The 21,269-nt window shown below is 49.1% G+C and overlaps 1 protein-coding gene across 2 annotated transcripts in view; it reads right to left on the bottom strand.

Annotated features, from left to right (window-relative positions):
* cdc42bpb (CDC42 binding protein kinase beta (DMPK-like)) overlaps positions 1-21,269 on the bottom strand; it is a 52,031-nt gene that overhangs the window by 22,760 nt on the left and 8,002 nt on the right. For both annotated transcript variants that reach the window (XM_047021894.1, XM_047021895.1), the window contains exons 2-9: positions 16,438-16,529; positions 9,655-9,738; positions 7,607-7,702; positions 7,282-7,430; positions 5,092-5,185; positions 2,428-2,628; positions 775-1,023; positions 43-277 (exon numbers count right to left, since the gene is read on the bottom strand). In XM_047021894.1, coding sequence (XP_046877850.1) covers positions 43-277; positions 775-1,023; positions 2,428-2,628; positions 5,092-5,185; positions 7,282-7,430; positions 7,607-7,702; positions 9,655-9,738; positions 16,438-16,529 — 1,200 coding nt within the window. The remainder of the gene's footprint in view (positions 1-42; positions 278-774; positions 1,024-2,427; positions 2,629-5,091; positions 5,186-7,281; positions 7,431-7,606; positions 7,703-9,654; positions 9,739-16,437; positions 16,530-21,269) is intronic.

Here is a 21,269-nt window from a genome sequence, read left to right as displayed (position 1 = left end):
AACATGCAGGGCTACTGGTCCCGTGAACCACCCCTCCCCCACCTTGCAGCTTGCGGTTCAGCTCCTGCTTCTCCTGCTCCAGCCGGCGGATCCTGCTCTCAAAGGCCTCCACCTCCTCTCCTCCCCCGCCGCCCCCCTCCACGGACCCCCCGTCGGACAGCACCTCGCGGCCCACGCTGCCACGGTCGGAGAAGCAGCTGTCGGTGGTGTAGGTGAAGCCCACGAACGGCAGGTGCTGACCCGTGAAGCCGGTGTGGGACACCTGAGGGGCGATGTCCTGTGTGCAGAGGGCTGGGAGGGTTAGTCGAGTCTTTTCTCTCCAACATGCGAGAAGTTGGCACGTTGCACAACGGTCCTGTCATTTCGACGGACGTGGCTGAGCGATTGCAAACGTTTTGGGTCGAGATAAAAGGGGCTGTTTGAGCACTCCGGCTCCTACGCAACAACCATGACAGCTCGTTCATCGCTTGGCTAAACCCTGAAAAATTCAGCTTTTGTCAAAATTCAGTCTGGTCTTCCTCAATAGCTCCGCATTCATGAATGAAGGTAAAGCCTTCTAAAAAGCCTTCTAAAAACAAACACAAAAACCCCTCCAACCCTCCACAGAAGTAGCAATCTGCAGTGTCCTAAAGTGTTTCTATTTAAAAAGTAGTTTTAAAAGGGGAATAACACTTTGAAGACTCAGAACTTTCCTGGCTAACGTACCGCGTGGGATTAACACGCTAAACTAAGCTAGCTAGCTAGCTCCGCGGTTTTCGCGGGACGCTAACCCACCGGGTTCTTCAGCACGTCGTCGTCCACGTCGAAGTTGGACGTGTCGGACGGCGAGCTGACGTCGGGGATGTAGGGGGCCTCGGTGGAGCGGATGTGTTCCCAGGCGATGCCGGCGAAGAACGGGTGGTCCTTGAAGTCGCCGATGCCGTTCTGGCCGAGGCGGCGCTCGCGCGAGCAGATGAGCCGCTGGATCAGGTCCTTGGCGTCCTCCGACACGTCGCTGATGTGGGAGGGGAACTGGAAGCGCTCCTGGGGAGGAGAGGAAGTGGGTTTGTTGTCTTGAGTGGCAACCGTGTGTTGGTTCTTTAGTTGGGTGTGTGAATGTTTCACAACCTTTTCCTAAGATCTCCAATGGAACATTTCACCTTTTTAGTTGAACAAATGTGAGAATGCACTATAAAGGTGTGTCCTGATTTAGAAATAGATATCTACATTATATATATTAACGTACAACATATCGCAGACCACCAGACCTAGTTTCGGAGAGAAAGAGTATGTTAAGGAATGAGAGACGAAGAGAGGGAGAAAGAGATGAAGACAAGGAACAAGAGACAGCAGTAGAAAGGGGAGTTGAATGTAGACAAGAGTATAACTAGTTCCTATTTAGACATGGTGAAGCCTTTGATTAAAATAGCTGTAAAGTAGGTAAGTGTTTTAGGAACTGGCCCCTTGAGATTAGTACTTAACCTGGATTGCTTCAGGAAATACTATCCTGAATAAGAATCTCCCTTTACACAGACGCTTTGATGAGAAATCGTTCTGTTGATAAATCCAGTCTGTTTATGAATACTTAAGCCTAGAGTCAACTATAAATAAATCACAATCGATCCATTATTGAGAGAGAGAGAAGAAGAAAAAAAAAACTGGACGCATATATGATGATCGATCATCAAAGGAATTTGGAATTAAAACAATCAATAAATAATTGAGAGGAGACAGTTCTCCAACACATCGAAACTTATTTATAGTGCAAACCACAAGCTCCCTCCATTGAGTCGCCAGTGGGGTGTGCGAGCTCCTTCAGGAGCCCAGAGCGAGGAGGAGAGGCTGGGGCGAGGAGGAGAGGAGAGGCTGGGGGTGCCTCGGCTTGTGACGCTGGCCAGGGACCTTTGAAGCAGCCATGCAAATTCCAGCTAAATCCCCCCCGGGTCCTTGCGTGCTAGGCACTAGCTGCAGTTTAGCTCATGCCTGCTGCATGGCTAACTAAGCTAATGCTGTCAAGGCTAATGGCCCAAGGAGCGCACCATAGTTCTGTTTATCTTAGTTCAGTTCTTCATTGTGTCCTTGAATATGTTGTCAAATGAATTACCTCCTTTAAAAGGGTCTTTTAGGCTTGGTGGTCAAATGTTATAAGGTACTTGACAAGGCATTCTGTTTAGGCGGAGTATTCCCCCCCAAGAAAAAATGTGACCCCGCCAAGCCCATTCCTCTAGCAAATCTGGTTCTGGTGTTGGTTAAGAATGTGGAATCTGAGGAGCGTCCGCCATATTGGCAGCCGTTTTACGAGTCCCTCAAAGGGCTAAAGGCCAGGCGTCGTTTTTTTTTTTTGGGGGGGGAAGTAGGTTGAGAGAAAAAAAACAACAACATCGCCACGCATCTTTAGCCTCGTTCTCTGACCTCACCGAAGATGGCGGCCGCGAGCGGGGGGCATACCTCGTGGTTCATGATCTTGCCGTAGGTCTCCACCAGCGACTCGGCGTAAAACGGGGTCTCGCCATAGAGCATCTCGTACATGCACACCCCCAGGGACCACCAGTCGCACTCGGGGCCGTACTTCCCCATGCCGTCCTCCATGGCCTGCAGGATCTCAGGGGAAATGTAGTCCGGAGTGCCGACAGCTACTGAAGACTGGACCTGGGAGGAGGCACGGGGAAGAAGAGGAGGCCATGAACAGTTGTGATCCGATTGACTGCCAATTCAAATGGGGTTCAGTCTCTCGGACGATGCATTCGGATAACTGTTTTTCTTTGTGTTGGACCAATATCATTGAATCTAAATTCTGGGCCATCTGGATTATCTGTCCGAGGTTATTTTGATCGTAAAAGCATAAAGTGAGATGGTGCGTAGCTCTCTTATCCAGCTGAGAAGCATTGTCCGTTGGCTTCAACCTCGGGGCTCTTGAAATAAAACTGAAATTAAACAGAGTTCGAACACTCGTAAAGCTTCAAAAGGCCCTATTAAACTCGTGAAGCCCTATGCAAATGCAGTTCTTTATCTTAATTACCGAGATCCCTGAGGCTTTTGCAACACTTGCTCCAGTGTTCTCAAACAGACAATTAAGGTCCTTATCACGCCCGTTCAGCCCTAGGGCCTCGTCAGAACCTCGTCAAAACCGCCGAATCATCTTTGCCGAGGTCAAGCGTCCCTCTTCAGGAAGGAAAATCAATCATCTCCTCAGGCAGCGCGGTGAAAAATAAAAAATAAAAAGGTTGCTCGCAAACTCTCGGAGAGCTGAAGTAATGAAAACAAGTAGTTATAGAAGAGGAAGACTGGGGGGGGGGTAATAAATGTGGTTCAATAACTCCCGGCTCTGTAGCACTCTGCTTACAGATTTAGCTGCCATGTGACCACCCCCCCGCCCCACAATTCATTTCCCTGTGTTATAAAAGCCATTAGAATCTAGGGGAGCGCTCGTTTCCACCGCACACAGGCTGACCTGTGTATGCTATGCCGCATTAACTCATTCTATAATATTGCTTGGGTTGGAGAGGGGGGGGGGAAACATCAAGCCACTAAAGAGGGTCACAAAGTTCACGGCGATATAGACTGGCGTGAGTTATCGGGGGAGTGCATTAACCTCTGTTTGAAGACCTCAAAAGTTTGGAAGGGGGCGGACGACAGGCTTTCAAAGTTGTAAACTTTCTTCCAATCATCATTAACCAGCCTTAACGTATCACTTTCAACCTACGAGGGACCTGCTTTGATCACGGCCCAACTTCCCCATCTAACCCACAAATATTTCACCCGAACGACGGCTAAAATGAATCGCATCGCCTCAAGGGACGGACCGCAAAACGCCTACGACAGACTGCCCACGCGGCCGATGCGATTCCCAAATCCACGTTCTCCGCCCCTCTCCACGGTATGTGGAGAGGTCAAGTCCAGACAACAGACATCCCAAATGGAGCAAAGACTCAACCAGGGAACCCAACCTTCAGATGTTTCCCTGAAACCCATCCAGGAGTGCCTCAACAAGAGTCACCGCGTACGGCAGATGGATGCACCGAGCGCCGGCAGAAGGGATCCACTTCTCCGGGAAACATCCGGGTGACGTGCAGATCAGTGGGAGGGGGTGTGTGTGTGTTTATGGAAGCCCTTTCCTCCCTGAATAGACGTACTGTCCCATTCTTGGGCCGTGTGAGCGTCCGTCCGCTACACCGTCACAGGGTTTTTTTTTTTTTTTTTTTTTTTCTTTTTTTTTTTTTTCTTTATTTTTTTTTTTTTTTTTATTGTTTTTTTTTTTTTTTTTTTTTTTTTTCTTCTTTTTTTTTTTTTTTTTTTTTTTTTTTTTTTTTTTTTTTTTTTTCTTTTTTTTTTTTTTTTTTTTTTTTTTTTTTTTTCTTTTTTTTTTTTTTTTTTTTTTTTTTTCCCCCACTCCAAAAGGGTGACTTGAGGGTGAACCCAAGTAAGCGAAAGGACTTTGTTTCATCTTGATCATGCATGCCCTGTCGGAATTTATACTAACCCCCGAAAGTGTCTGTCTGCAGTGCGAGTGTGTGATTATGAACCGGGAGCCTTTGACGTGGACTTGAGTGGTGCAGGAGGAGGTACCTCGGCCCCCCCCCCCCCCCCCTACCACCACCACCACCACCTCTCCTCCTGTCTTTCTCTCTCTCTCTCTTTCCCTCTTTTATCGGGAGGTCTGTGAGGAGTATTGACCATGCCCCTGATACGACGCCGTCTGCCTTCTCGGTCGTCTCCTTCCGTGTGTGCGGCACGCTGTTCAGACTGCAGGCTAGGCTGCAGGCTAGGCTGTCTGTTGTTCTACTGTGAGACGTGGTGCGAGGATGTGCGGTGCGGGTGCGGACGAGTGCATGCGCGCACACAGATATAAACTCACAGACGCACACGCGCACACACACACAAGTCGACAGTTTTAGTTTATTTGTATGTGTGTGTGTATGTATGTGTGTGTGGTGTGTATGTGTGATGGGTAATGTGTGTAGTGTGTGTGTGTGTGTGGTTTGATATGTAGTGTGTGTGTGTGTTTGTGGAGTGTGTGTATGCGTGTAGAGTGTGTGTAGTGTGTGTGTGTGTGTGTGGTGGGTGTGTATGTATGGTGTGTGTATGTGTGTAGCGTGTGTGCGTGCTGCTCACCGTGCCATCCTGCATCATCTTCAGACAGGAGCCAAAGTCAGCCAGGCGGATGTGGCCGTTCATGTCCAGCAGCACGTTGTCTGGCTTGATATCTCTGGAGAGAGGAAGGAAGACAGAGAGGGGGGGGGCAGGGAGAGAGAGAAAGGGGAGAGAGAGGGAGAGAAACAAAGAGAGAGACAGAGAGAGTGGTGGAGCAGGAGAGAGAGGAAGAGAGGGAGATGGAGAAGAAGAGAGGGAGAGAGAAAGAGTTTGTTAGGCTGGACCGCCCCGTCAGTTTGTCTGTGTGTGTGTGTGTGTTTTGCCATTCCACTTGGGATTCAACTGATTCTAACAGAAGCATCACCCAGTAGTTTCGCAACACCGTCTCAGAACACATTCACCGTCTGAAACACACGCACTTCCTTTCCCCTCCCCTTTGGCAGTTCTCTCCCAAGTGGATTGTGCGGACGAAACAGCTTGGCATTGTTCGGCCTCCCTCCCTCCCTTGTCAGCCCTCCCTCCTTCCCTCTTCTCCCTCACGCCGTTCCCTCTCCTTTCCTCCCCCATTGCTCCTCCTCTCTCTCCTTCCTTCCCTCCCTCCCTCCCTCCCGCTCTCCTTTCCTCCCCCCTCGCTCCTCCTCTCTTCCCCCCTTCCCTCCCCTCTCGCTCGGGTCCGATGAGGCAGCATGATGGGAGTCCACACACAGACACTGGGCCCTCTGTTGTGCCAGGACTGGCTGGCACCCTGCTGGGCCCGGCGCAAACACATCAACACAAACACATCGCACCCCCAGCGCAAACAAGCCCGGCCACACACACACACACACACACACCCACACCCACGACATTCCCATTCACAGCTACCAATGCAACGTCCAAGCACCTTCATTGATGCATTTCTCCGTGTCCTTGCCGTCTCTTTCACTCTCTTACACCACTCGCTTTTTCCAGACTGGGGGGTAGACACGCTCGCATGAACACGCCAGAAAGCCAAAGGCCGTGTGTATCCAAGGCGTGCGCGGGAGGCCTGACCCGGGGAGCCCGTGATGCACAGCCCTGTCCGTGTGTTTAGCTTAGACCCCTGGCTTGAGCACAAGCAGACTGTAAACAGCGTGTCAAGACTCCGGGTGCGTAGCGAAACCAGGCTTCCCCAGGGACCCCCCCCCCCCCCCTTCATCCTGTCATCCTCTCCCTCGCTCTCCCTCCATCACCCCCCCCCTCATCCTGTCATCCTCTCCCTCGCTCTCCCTCCATCACCCCCCCCTCATCCTGTCATCCTCTCCCTCGCTCTCCCTCCATCACCCCCCTCATCCTGTCATCCTGTCCCTCCATCACCCCACCCCCCCTCATCCTGTCATTCTCTCCCTCCCTCCATCACCCCCCCCCCCCCTTATTCTCTCGATCCTTCTATTACTCTCCCCCCCTCTCCTTCCTGAAATGTGTTCCTTTCAGTCGCTCCCCTCCCTTACTGATATTTGAAATTCCGAGGCCTTACCCAGTTCCATTTCGATTTTGTTGTGCGAGTTCTCTTCTTTTTTTGCACCCCCCCCCCCCCCCACCCCTCCCCATGCACTCAATCTCGGCATAGCACAGCCATGAAATGGAACCATGCCGGCCTGCTCACTGTCTGGGGATGATCCAGGAAGGAAGTGTGGCAGGGCTGGGCCAGATGGTTGCCAAACACAGGACTCCATTTCCCAGAGGACACTGCTGCCAGGAAGTGGCCCCTCTACACCCACATAGAGAGGATTAGGTATCCGTGTACAGGGCCAGTGGTATGGGACAGAAACAGGCTGAGGACAACACGGGGGAGAAGGTATTTCTCTGGGGGTCGGATGGCTGAGCGGTTAAGGAATCGGGCTACCAACCAGAAGGTTGCCGGTTCGATTCCCAGCCGTGAAAAATGACGTTGTGTCCTTGGGAAAGGCACTTCACCCTACTTGCCTCGGGGGGAATGTCCCTGTACTTACTGTAAGTCGCTCTGGATAACAGCGTCTGCTAAATGACTAAATGTGTGTACTTTGTCTTCCAGACCACAGTGAACAGCCTTGATACACACATACCCCTGTGGTAAATCAGGTTTTTTTGCATACTCACACTTTCATCAGCCTTCACCTTTTCATAACAAACACAGAGAGAGAGAGAGAGAGAGAGAGAGAGAGAGAGAGAGAGAGAGAGAGAGAGAGAGAGAGAGAGAGAGAGAGACCTTACCTGTGGACGTAGTGCTGCTGGTGGATGGAGTGGATGGCCAGCACCATCTCTGCTACGTAGAACTTGGACATGTCCTCCGGCAGGCGGTCCTCAAACTTGCTCAGCAACGTCAAGAGGTCACCGCCCACGTAGTAGTCCATCACCAGGTACTGCCCAGGACGAGGACGAGGTCAGGAGACGCAACACAAGGGAATTCATGTCCGACTCATGCAGTCTTGTCTTTTATAGCCTTCCTTTTTCATACCAGGCCACATATCCCATGACATCAATGTGACATGTTTTACCGAGACACGGGCATGCGGCCTGTGTGCGTGACGGTGCTCACCAGGTAGTTGTCATCCTGGAAGGCGTAGTGCAGGGTGGTGATCCACTGGCAGTCTCCGTTCACCAGCACGTTCCTCTCCTCGCGGAAACACGCCGTCTGTGTGTGTGTGTGTGTGTGTGTGGGGGGGGGATATGCTGTCAGGTCAACGCAACAGGACTCACCCAGCACTCCCTAGCGAGTGTCGTGGACGCTAGGACCATTTTAGAAAGACGGGGATTGGAAAAATGGGCTACAAATACATAAGAATTGTACTATGCTATATTTCATTTCAAAATGTCCTGTGGAGCCTTAATGTACAACAAATAATACTATTGATAATTGTTTCCGTTTTTCAAAGGTTTGGAGCGTCGAAGACGTCGTCATTGCTCATATTAGGGGAATACATCTGAACCTCTTTCTCGGCCACCATGTTTCCCGCCCCTCTCATCCAGTTCTCTCACTCCAGCGGTCTTTCTCTCGCACAATTTCCCTCGCACATTGACGCTCATTCATGGCTCTGCTGCCCTCTCGCCCTCCCTCACGCTCTCCTCGTTAGGTGACACGCCTGACGCCGTGGGGCGGCCGCTGGGACACTGGCCACTGACTTGCCGCTCTTTCCGGAGTCGTGAGACGTCAGCCCTTTCTCTAGAATTTGGGACTGAGTTCTGACAAAAACAAGATGAAAAAAAGAGAAACCTGTCTGACCTGTCCTCTATTAAAGTTTTGTCTTTGTCTACTGAGAGTTGACGATTGACAGGGCTCGTTTGGACTCATTTGAGCCATTAGAGAGAATCGTTCTTCAGGGAATGATGCAAAGACTTAAAGTGGATGGGCAGAGTTTAAACCCTGCTCCGTAATGGCTTTCTAAAAATCCAATATGGATGAGTAAATGCTTCGCAAATCATTTACGAGAAAAGTTGCAATTTAAAACGGTTGATATATGGAATATGTGCTGCCACGCCCGACTTAGACTGACAAAATATACTGGCTCATGAATCGTTTATGGAATATGGACGACGTCTTGTAAAAATGCTTTTAAATGTTGTGATCGATCACCGTGAGCCCCTTAGGGGGATGATATACTTCCAACATTGATAGATTGCGATCTCTAATCATTCACATTATCGACAGAATAAACCTACAAGGATGCATTATATGTCTCTATAGAATCGAATAAAATAAACCAATGCTTCGGAGAAATGAGCAGATTTTTCTCGACATGGATTTCCCCAAACCACTCAACTGCATCTAATCCAGTCAAATGTCGAAAGGTTCTTTTCTCCCCCAACATGTTTGGAATGCCATTTCCCTGTACTGGCTGACACATCCAGTGCTGGTTACTCCCCCCCCCCCCCCCCCCCCCCCCCCCTGCGCAGTGAGGGATTGTGGGGGATTACTGACCATTACAGACAAAAGCTCCCTGGCCGAGTCGTGGGCCCGCGGACCGTCAGAGCCTGCGGGGCTGAAACTAGGTCAAGACGAGAGACGGCCATGTCAAAAGAAAATGGCCGCCGTGGCGGTGATCCCTCGGCATGGCTCGGCCCCTGGAGTCCAGAGGGCCGGGGGGGGGAGCTCTCTAGAGGTAAGCCTCTAGAGTGCTGTTCCCTGTCAGGTGCAATCTTCCTCCCCTTCCCTTACCTCCCTCCGTCGGATACAAACTGATGGATGAGCGTACGCGCGACGGACCTGTTTGGGATGTCAGATCTTGGGTCAGATCAGTGCTTTCTTTCTTCCATGAAAGGTAAGAGGGCTCAGTGTGCAGGACTGGCAGAAGAACAAGTGGGAGGGCTGATGAAGGAGATTGGTCGTCGTGTCAAAGGGGATTCTTAATGCGGTGCTGAGTCGATCTAACGAGGCCAGCCATCGTTTCAACATTGCTTTGGCGTGGCCCCCGACTGAGTAACTAACTCCCAGCTGCAGGCCAAGGTAGAGAACGCCGTGATGGTCAAATGGGAGATACAGAAAACGCGGCACGTTAAAAGGACGCCGATATGAACAAGAAAATGTGTATTTTCTTGTTCATGGCAGTTGGTGTGTGTGTGTGTGTGTGTGGGGGGGGGGTGCTCTACCTCGGCTCTCTTGAGCATCTCCCACTTGTTCAGGATCTTCATGGCGTACACTCGTTCTGTGTTCTTCATCTTCACCACGGCCACCTGAAGAAGAGAGGGGACGGAGGAGTGAGGGAGAGAGAGAGAGAGAGAGAGAGAGAGAGAGAGAGAGAGAGAGAGTACCACAATCTTTTTACTTGTTTGTTTGTTTTTTAACAACGAGAGAAGACTTGGAGAGACGGCACAGCATCAGCGGCCGGGGAAAAATGCAAATACAGTGATGCATTCAAATGCATCATCATTAACAGATGGAGAAATCTCTTGCCTAATTGATGTTTGGGTTTTTTCCCCCCTCTCCTCCTTCTGCCCTACTTACAGGAAGTCAGCCTCTGGTCTCCCCTAGGACCAGGAAGCTCTCCGTGCTACCAGTTTTGATCCTCAACCCCCTAACAAACCACACATCAACGCGTGGATGAGGAAAAATAAGGCTGCGTTCATGGATGCAACGCTCGTTAACTGCTACTTGGAAATCGACGGGCGGTCACAACCCATGTATCTTTCCCGAACTCGTTTTTGGTTGGGTTTTTGTCACGTTGCTCATCATCGACTGTACCCTCTTAACGTGTAACCAAACTCGTTTTGAATGAACGTGACGACGGGTAGGACACAATGGGCTTGGTGTGATGATGACAGTTAGCATTTGCATGTCGAACAGTGGGTTTGTGTGTCAAGTCGCAGCGGAGCACAGCCGTATTAGGAGGAAAACGACATAAGTAACCCGTCGGTCTTCATTCCTTTCGGCCATTAACACCGTTAGTAACACGCCAGACACACCAGAAGCCAAACCCGCACTGAGAGCGGAAGGCCCGGTTACACCTGAATGCTTCCTTGAGCTCCGCTCGTGACGGTGACGTGACGGATGCGCGGCGATCAAAGGTCACAACAGCAGCCAAGTCAATTTACAGAGCGTGACAACAAGGGTTACAGCTTGTGTGTACAGGAGGGCCCGCGGTGAAAGCCCACCAGACACCAGAGTTACGAGGCAGAAAATCCATGGCGGGAACACGGAATTCGAAGCAGGTATTATTCCTGGAAGACGGTCAATGAGTTTCTCGCCACCTCCCAATCAGGGAATATTAGACCTTTATGTGGAGAAGATAAACAGCAACGTTTATTGTACGAGTATGTATGCATGCGTGCAAGTTCAGGCACGTCATTCACATAAACATAATTCATGTGTGTACATTCTAGTCGGTCTTGTCAACATGTGGTGTGACTTTTGGTCAGGCCTTGTGTTTGTTTTTCCCCTTGCACACAATACAGGGTGTATGTGTGTGTGTGTGTGTGTGTGCGTGTGCGTGTGGGGGAGTGTGTACACTATCCATGGTGTGTGTGTCTGTTTACACAAGTCAACTGCCAGAGTTGGAAGTACATCAGAGATGCTTGACCAGACCACGAAATGCTGCCTCAGCAGTGCAGATAACAACCTAGACAGTCACACAACACACACACACACACACACAGGGTAAGGGACAAGTGGCCCTCCACAGAGGCAGGTTGAGCTGACCACAGATTGAGAGCACACTCTCTCTCCTTGCAGCCAGGAGACACATGTAGATCAGGACAGTAATTGAGCAAGAAACCAGCCAAAAGGCATGCTCGGATGTCAACAAAACGGGGAAAGTACACAAACACACCGCTTGAATTAGGACGGAGACACACACAAACACACGGTCACAAAATGGGGTAATCCATGTTGCATGGCGAGCAAAAAACAAAGGAAAAAAAAAACACGCACACAACACAGAAAGTTGCAAACACACACATTCTCTCTTTCTCTCCTTATCAGCGCCGCCCTCCTCGTCAAACCAGATAACTGACCTCATTACAAAAACAAACCCAACCCTCGCCGCGCTCAGAATCCCTCTTTTCCCCTCGCTCGCCCGCTCGCTCTCGTCCTCTTTCCTCCTCTCCTTTTTTAGACACAGATTTATACCGGGCCAGTCGGCCTGACCTGATTCTGCGCCAGGAGGGACACGGTGGGAGGCGTGTGGCGGCGCGCGTGCACGCACACACACACACACACATGAGCAAGTACACGCAAACTCACGCATAAGCGGGGCGCAAGAACCAGACACACAGATAGCCCAGTCCCTCACTGGCGCACTTTGACATTAAATGCCGAACCAGTCACGTGTTCGCTCTGGCGTCGACACACACACACACACACACACACACACTTGGAGATAAAACCCCCAGCATAGGGGAAAAAAACCGCAACCTTGGTATCAAAGTGCGCAGCGCTTTGGGGTGGGGGTGGAAGAGAGAGAAGGCTTTGAAAGGCAGGGTCTGGTTTCATGGTTCTCACTTGGACCGGAGCCATTCAATCTGTTTTTATCAAGGATCGTCAATGACTGACCGGCCAGGGGACGGGGGTGGGAGCAAAGAGCTTCCCGACGTCCCATTGGCTCAGTTAATGATTGACGCGGGTGGTGGCACCACAGGTATTATGCATGGCCGTGCTACACTGGCAGTCTGTAGGGTTTGGAGGGGGGAGGGGGGGGGTGGGGGGAGGCCAGGTGGCAGTCTGCCACCTGGGCTCTCACTCACCATTCACGGTATCTTCTGGACCTCCCTGCCTCGACTTCTCTTATCACACGCTCCCACTGTCTTACTCACTCTCTCGGCTCAGGGTATCTGGGTGTGTGTGTGTGGCTATCAGCTTCCCAAAACAAGGATCAGTCTGTCTCCAGGTCTCACCGTTCCAATCCTTGAATTCTCACACTTTTGGTCTCCTCCCTGTCTCTCCGTCTCCCTCTCTCTCCGTCTCCCTCTCTCTCCGTCTCCCTCTCTCTCCGTCTCCCCCTGTCTCCGTCTCCCCCTCTCTCCGTCTCCCCCTCTCTCCGTCTCCCTCTCTCCGTCTCCCTCTCCGTCTCCCTCTCTCTCCGTCTCCCTCTCTCTCCGTCTCCCCCTCTCTCCGTCTCCCCCTCTCTCCGTCTCCCTCTCTCTCCGTCTCCCTCTCTCCGTCTCCCTCTCCCTCTCCCTCTCTCCGTCTCCCTCTCCCTCTCCGTCTCCCTCTCTCTCCGTCTCCCTCTCTCTCCGTCTCCCCCGTCTCCCCCTCTCTCCGTCTCCCCCTCTCTCCGTCTCCCCCTCTCTCCGTCTCCCCCTCTCTCGGTCTCCCCCTCTCTCGGTCTCCCCCTCTCTCGGTCTCCCCCTCTCTCGGTCTCCCCCTCTCTCGGTCTCCCCCTCTCTCCGTCTCCCCCTCTCTCCGTCTCCCCCTCTCTCCGTCTCCCTCTCTCTCCATCTCCCTCTCTCCGTCTCCCTCTCCGTCTCCCTCTCCGTCTCCCTCTCCGTGTCTCCCTCTCGGTCTCTCTCTACCTCTATCTTTACGTGCGTCCTGTTTTAATAAGTCACACAGGGTGGGTTTCACTGGAAGGAAGGTCCAGGGAGGGGAGCGCCACAGTTTGTTTGGCAGCGTCCCGAGGTGCACGGCCCGGTCTCTCTAGAACCCTCTGTACCCTGGCTCACCGGCCGTCCCTCGCACTCCCCCTCGCCCTCCCACCAGACACGGACATTGAACAGGGAGGGGGTGATAAAAAGGGAAATAGAACAGAGTGAGATTGAGAAAGAGAGAGAGAGTATGAGGTTGTGAAAGAGACAAAGAGAGACAACATTTAAGAGTAAAGATAGGGTGTAAATGAGAGAGAGACATGAAGAAAGAGAGAGAGACACACCAGGGGGTAATAAACAGGAAATGCAGGCCCAACACTTATCAGGAAACACATCCTGCAGTCAAGGAGTCCACAGGAAACTGTGCATGAGGAGGGAGAGAGAGGCGCAGCGCCAAAATAGCAACGGACGCCCTAACCCTCGCAAAAGAACGGCAAGGTAGCAACTACCTCAAAATATGGGTTTGAAAAGAACGACAGTCATAACCTATATCCGTCCCCCCTAGACTGGGGAGACTCCACTAAGGAAGTACAGTAAAGAAACGTCAATGTCGTACACAAAGGATAGTGTCTCTGGATGTTGGAAAAACTAATGGGTTGGAAACACATGTTAGACAAATAAGCCCAATTTGAGTTAACCAACACCAAGAACAAAAAACACCCCTTGCTAAACTGGATTAAAACTAAGAGCGATTCTTTCCTGTGGATGATGCTGAACGGCCTAAATTTCGCAGAGTCACCGCCCTTAAGATGGCACCCCTTAATCCAAACAAACCACATCCTTGCTTACAGCCAGAATCGCTGAACCATAGAGTCAGTGCAAGCAGGCTCTGCCCAGCGGAGTGTGTGTGTGTGTGTGAACGTGTGTCTTGCTTGTGTGTGTGAAACGGCGCAGTATCTGCAGAGGGAAACACTATTTTTGTCAGAGTTTCCTCTTTGGCCACGGTATTCCTTTTCTGTGTGTTTCCTGGAAGTTCGGCCTGGTCTCTGGACCTCTTTCCTGTGCCCGCCACCACCGTCTGTGTGTGTTTGAGGGTTTGTGTTTGAAAACCACACATCCGTCAGACATTTTACCTCATGAACCCGTTTTCTTATCCACGACACCTAAACCTCTCGCACACATACACACACCTGACGGCAAGGCTGACATTCAATGGTAGTTATCGGCCTCCATCTGTGAACCAGAGAAGCTAATGGGTTGGCCATTGATTCACTCCGGGGTCTTATTGATTAACTACGCCTCATTAAGTGGGGCAGCCATCACCCACCTCATCAGACCAGAAGCAGTTAATGATGGGAAGGTTATTTAAGGTGGGCTGTCCTCCGGGCGCGTTGTGACAACGTTATCACGAAGTTGTAAGGAAGAATGACTGGTAATGCTTGAGCCGGGGAGCGGTTGAATCATGTAGGATGGGAGCCTCTTTAAGAAAGCAAAGCAGGTCAACACCATTGTGATGTTCAAGTGAGGTTCCACAGTTCAAATGATGTGACAACCTTATGTCATGTTGTGGCTTTTCAGCTGGTTCATTTTGTGATTTCAAAAAGCTACAGGGCCAAGGAATGTCATTTAGTGCAAGCATAAGATTATATAGGTGGAACAAAAAATGATAGCTGACATGATGAATGCACTGGGTGATGTTTTGTTTGAACATGAAACGGCCCATCCACATTCCATTTTTAAATGTCTGAATCATATTGGTTATGTAGCTTAAATGGAAATGAAGGCAATTCATCGTCATGGCTTTAGTTGTCACTTGTTGTTTACAGTCTTTGTTTAAAAAGTGCATTATTCAGCCATACATCTCCTCCGTGACAATGACAGCCTCACCCTCTAAACCAGACTGATTTTACATGGCGACGCATGTGTTTTTTTAACCTTGCAATCAGGATTTTATGGCGTTTGTTAATCTAGCGTCATGTGACAGCAGGAGTTAAAGGGCATCCAGATGAAAAGTGAAAGAATAAAAATTACAAAATATTAGTGGTGGGCCGTTATCGGCATTAACGTGCTGCGTTAACATGACTTATCGGGAGATAATCAATATTATTACCGTTAATCTATTCTCAGAGTTGGGTTGGGAGCTGGGTCTATACTACGCAAGCTAGGATGACTTTCACCTTGATATTTTAGCGCGGATGTATACCTAGCCGAAAGGCACTGTAGGGGGCGAGAACGAGTCTTCGAACCCATGTGTATACCTTGTGTATGAAATTACCACATCATATGTGACGTGCTAACATGGATGCCGCTATGAAGCCGCCAGGTTTGCTTCAGGGAAAATTCTTTTTTTAGAAGCTTCCCAGTGGAAACCTCAACAAGACTAAGGTTGTTTGCACCTTGTGTTATGCGGAATTAGTTTACTGTAGGAGTTCTTCCAGTCTCTAATACCACCTAAACGCAAAGCATCCCTTTGCTAATGGGGAAGATGCTGGGCCAAGCACTGATATAGCGCAGGGGAAGAGTCGTCGTCAAACTACTATGTTTGAATGCAAGCGAGGCAAGCCTGTCAGCACAGCTCTATCAGCCAAGCTAACTAATCTAATAAACAGTTAATAAACACAAGTACATTTTATTGAAAATAATTTATTTTCATCACCAATTATCATAGTAGAACAGCTTTCTCAAGCAGTTTGTGATGCATGTTGGAAACAGGAGATGAGCCACTGGGTCTAATGCGCCACCTGGCTTGAGAAACCCGGTCCGACTTACCTTTAGTCATTATTTGGGTAGCACATATATTCTGAATGCCTTCGGCGGAATTCAAATGAGCCATTTTAATCTAGATTAATGCCAAAATTACAGTGAGATTAATCTAGATTAAAACAATTAATCTATGCCCAACACTACAAAATATGTTTTCTCTTTTCTAGAAATTTCCACATAAAAAACCCCACTAGCTGATATATTTTCTTCTGGTCCTGTTGGAGAGACATGTACAGCATGTCCCACTCACAAACAGATCCATGATGCACGCCCTGATTTGTCCCCCAAAATGGTGCTGCCATGCCACATCCCTGAGGGACTAAGAGCTCAGAGACAGAAAAGGAGGGTGAAGAGGGGGAGGGCAGAAAACCTAAAAAGAACTTTTGGATGAAGTAGAGAGGGTGAAAAAGGGAAGACTTTCGACTTCTATTTTTGTTTCCTTTTACGGCATATCAAATGACCTCCGATGTTATTTATTTTGCATCCAGTGGCCGCCTCATGCCAAACGGAGAGCATGTTCTTTAAAATGATTCATTTGGTTAAGACCTAGTTCAACATGGAAGCTTTCACTGAGCCGAACAATTGTGGCTTTAAGCCTATACGTAACACTTGCCTGAAATGACTTATTACAGGTATCGCTGGTTGACTCACCTCTCCGAATGCTCCTCGGCCAATCACCTTGAGCATCTCGAAGTCTTCTCTGTGAAGACGCATCTCCTTCACAGTGGTGGTGAACGGCTTCACTGTGGAAACAGAACGGACGGAGGTTGAGTCAATACAGAAATGAAAGTTATGAATTTGACTTTATGGTCAAGTTGAGAGTTAAGTCAAGTGTTGGTCCCACATGGTAAAGCCTGAAACACGAATATGAGCCAACGGCTTTTAAAAGGTTCTCAAAACATTGAATCAAAACGAAGTAGGTCTTTAAAGGGGCAAATATTCACAGCTGTTTAACATTTCTCTTCAAAGTTAATGTGTTTCATACATTTCTTTTGGAAACAAACCTCTATCAAAATGAAAAGTTGCCAATCATTTACAAAGAAACGCGCATGAGGCCAAGCAGGGGCTCATTTATATTCACTCTGTAAGTGATCAAAATCTTTGCACCCAGGGAACATTCTGGTCCCTTTTACAGTCCATTTATTTGGAAATTTAACAACGCACAATGTTCTGGCCTTAGACGCCCACGTCAACATTGTGAGGTGGTGTGCTCCTCACACTTGAGACACGCCATTATAGTCATAGACTGTTAGCATTGCACCCCATCCATCCACCCCTCCTCCCTGCTTCACGATGCTCCGCAGGGGGTGGGGGGCCCTGGCACGGACCCAAACGTGGCCGGTGTGTGTGTGTGTGAGCGTGCGAGTGTGTGAGTGGAGAGCTGAGCTCCTCGCCTTTTGAGGACATGCAGACTTGTAGGCTTCCCGCTCTCTTGTGCGTGAAGAGACGTTTATCACTCCCCAAGGCTTTTAGTTTAAACACACGGGCCAACCTGCCCCTCGGCTGCCTCAGTTCAGAACAGACAAGGGAGATGCGTGTTCCTTCTGTAGGGGTGTGTGTGTGTGTGTGTGTGTGCATCAGCTGCTCTTTGACCAAGCAGATCCTTCACAGGAGCCAAACAGACAACTTGACGGGTTTACGAGTCCAGAATGGGGCCCACAAAGGCCTGGGTACACATGTATGACACTCGCGTGATGTGTAGTGCGCGACACCGCGAACGTTTGGAAGAATGGGCCTTTCAAATGGCCGCTCAAGATCTGTCTGGTAGAATTACAGCGTTGTTTGTGTCACATGCTCAATAAAATCACATTACTATGCTTACTGTTCCATTGAGTTTCACAGCACTGTATCGTTCAACACCATACGAGGTGGTGAGGATTTCCTCTGCCCATAAAGAGTGAGAAAGTCGTTAAGTGTCGCCACAACATAAAGCAGATACCTGCTGACCAATGACCACCCAGGGATCTAGCCAATCACAGAGTTTGGTCATGTAACACTAACAGAGATGGTTTAGTCTTGTTGTGACAAAAAAAGTCAATTACATGTATGTAACAAATGTGAAAATACATGTCTCTCAGTCTCCTAAAATGGCATCAGCGGACCGTCTCACCACTGCAGAAGGGATGAATCAATAGGATGAGAAGCAGGAATAGGTGTTCTAAAAGAAATAGCCTTAGACATACTCACTATGGGAGCTGAGGAAAGAAGTGAGAGCACTTCAGCAATTAAACAATGCAAATTAACCATCAATACGAATCAGATTCTGGTGTCTTCACATTCGCATTAGGACGCCCCAATATAGAGGAGCTTTCTTTGGTATAAAGCCTCGACACGCATCCCTACTGAAGACAAAGGCCAGCCTTGAATATTCTGTATGAAGAGAGAGTATGTGTAGGATGATTCATATGTTTAATCTGATAATCCTCTCAGCCTAAATAACGTGACATTTTATGTAATTCACGCAAGCCCCGTCCTCCCAATTACAAAGAACTCCCATCGCTGGCAATCTGAATGATTATGCGCCAAAAGTGGAACACCAGCTGGGGTAGCTTTTGTCTGGAAACATATCGGTGTGTCTTTTTACAGGACGGTTGTGCTTGCAAGCTCTGCTCCCACTTACTGATCACATGATGTCCCACACATGCCTGTACAAACCCAGGCCTGTGTGTCTGGCTTCTCAAGGGACCCCTGGAAAAAAGGTAGACATATTGTCAATGAGGACAGCCCTAGCTTCTGAGACAAAATCCCTGCAAGAATTGCAGTGTCATCAATGGAGCGCATCTAGCCACTTGGTGGTCGAAGGCTGTCTAAAAAAAAAAAAACAATATCGATAGCTTTTCCTTAATTGCATGTTGAATAGTTAGCCATACGTTTGCAAATAAACCAGAGACAGAAAGCCCTTCCAGGAAATGTCTTCCGTCGCCCCAAATAGTTAGTGAGTGGCTCTGGGCGTCCCCCCACGGCATTCAGTATTCATTGGGTGAGCGACTTACTTTGGCAACTACATCTGCCAAATGGGATAGAGGAGGGAGGCCTGCTGTTCTGACAGCTGCTTTAGGCTCGGTTACATGCCTACAGGGCATCCTGCTTGGCACAGGACCCAGTGCCACTTGGAGAAGGGGACATCGCCATGACAGAGGCATCAGCTGTTTATGCTGGTGGCAAGAGAAACCATTGTCTTTAAATGAAATAGATGAGCCTAAATGGATGCATTCATGTCAATGCAAATGGTCATTCGTGGGCTTGGCAGGCAAATGTGCTTGTTTGGGACGCAAATTTACAGGGAAAAAAAACTTGAAAACTAACTCATGGGGTCGAAGTTCACAGTAAAAGACTGCCAGGGCCATCTGACTCAGAGGCATAACAGTGACAATACAGCCTCGATATTTGATTTCGGTGTGGGTGCACTGTGTTTCTGTCTGACCTGGACGGGTGTGATGTCGTCCAATTCTCTGGACGACATCCAGGGGCTGTTGCCCCTCAATACAGGCCAGACTGTTCACACCCACTCAAAATCGCCATCAAGATATGTGTCCTCTGACAGATACCATTTTGAGGATAGACCTGATATATAACCATCTCATCTAGGGAGATCATAATAGTTCATTTATTACCCCCTGGATCCCATTGGCTCTTTTAGAGGGGTCATCTTTATTCCTCTTCACAAACATAGTAGGTGGCAAACTAACACTACTTGCTATAAAGTGCTGGTTCTTCGTTCAAATCCTAACAAGAATCCATCAAATGTATGTCCTCAAGTGGTACGGCAACTCACTTATCTTGCTTAGCACTGCACAGCTCTACAGCAGCGGGCAGAGACCAGTGGCACACTCCCCAACACAGGCACAGTGGGTGGCTGGGATACAACAACACTTCTCTGTGAATCACTCCGATATAAATACGTCTTGAGAAACAGCCGTTTCCCCCCGAGGCTCAGGGCGGACGCTACTCGACAGACACTGGGCGAGCAACCACAGAAGAGAGAATAGGCCTCACTGTTTGCAGTGGCCATTTCCAGTTTCAAACCCGCCCCCCAGCTCAAACACAGTGGCTTTGGACTCGTAATTCATAACTAACCGAATATTTGGGACCGAGAATGGACGAGAAGGCATCTTTTGTCCTGCGCTAGCTGGAGGGAAACGGCAGTAGTTGTTGGTCTTGTGGTAACACTGCTAGCACTGTTCTTCTGTCCACGTTGGGTCAGTAATGATGGAGAAGGAGGGCAACATTGTTGGCTTGGGCCCGGGACAATGTTTTTGACCCTGTTGTGCATTTGGATCACTACTAAGGGCCAAGTCAGGACAGTGTTGGTATTGGCGTTCTGTTGAAGAGGGTGGAGGAAGGATGGAAGGGAGAGGAATGAATTGCTGAAAAGTCCAGACTTTCAGTGGAAGACCCAGAGAGGGCTTAGGGACATAAAAGTCTTTATTTAGGTGAAGTTGTGTGTCATGAAGTTTATTTCCCCTGCGTACCTACTTTTGTCTCACTGTCAATCACTTCTCTACTCTGCAGGCGAAAGGCAAATTAAAAGTGCTCTGCATGTTTTGCTTATAGAACTTGTTCAACAGGATACAAGAATGGACTGTTTACACAAGCCAAGCTACCCCTATATTATTTACAATCTGCGCTGACTTATATGATGGTAGACATACATCACAGTTAACACACCAGACATTAGGACCCTGCTCTAGTGGCTTCTTCATTCTCGAATACACAGTTCATCTTTTATTTAACTGTTTGCTTGGCAGGCACCATTATCTAGGGCAACTTGGTTCACATTTTAAAGGCCGTTTTCCGTCATGAATTCCTTCAGCCATCCCCTTTGCGTACTGCCAAATTAATCCACGGACAAATAAACCGGGGCGGGGACCCCAACAACGAAGACGAGTCTATATGTAGCCTGTGAAATCCAACCTAAGCCAAGTGATGCGTGACAGATTCTTTTTAAGTTGGCAGCCCCACTGAAATTCCATTAGGATTTCTAGCATGTCTGCTTGATTGGCAGGATATCTAATGTCCTGCTGGGCATGCAGAGAAATGCTTTGGGGATGACTGACAGGCAGCAATGATGAGGAGGGAGCTGGGCTGAGACAGTATGGGGCCCCGGGTGGGGCAGAACTGGAACTCTGACCCAGGTGAATTCGAGGTGATGCGGGGCAGCTTTACATTCACAAAACCAGGAATAAGTGGGTGTTCAGGAAAATACATACTAGGAGAGCAGCAAGGTTATGATTCCGGGGGCTGGGAGAACCGAAAATACAGAAACCCTTTCATAAATTCCCACCCCTATCCTATTCCTCATAAAAGATTATCTTTTCGATAACTACAGCTATTGGCATTCCACAGCCATCTTTGTGTCGTACTCTTTAGATTTAATGTGGTGGAATTTTTTTGTGTGCCTAATAACAGCACCCCTTTCCATCAATGTTCTTTGCATTTGTCAGTGTTCGTACTAAGTGTTCTTTGAGTATTCGGATCCATCC

Source organism: Hypomesus transpacificus, chromosome 6 (assembly GCF_021917145.1).
Source record: "Hypomesus transpacificus isolate Combined female chromosome 6, fHypTra1, whole genome shotgun sequence".
In the NCBI taxonomy this organism is placed as follows: domain Eukaryota; kingdom Metazoa; phylum Chordata; class Actinopteri; order Osmeriformes; family Osmeridae; genus Hypomesus; species Hypomesus transpacificus.
The sequence above is the reverse complement of the archived record's forward strand: the minus strand, read 5'-3'. Positions and strand labels throughout refer to the sequence as shown.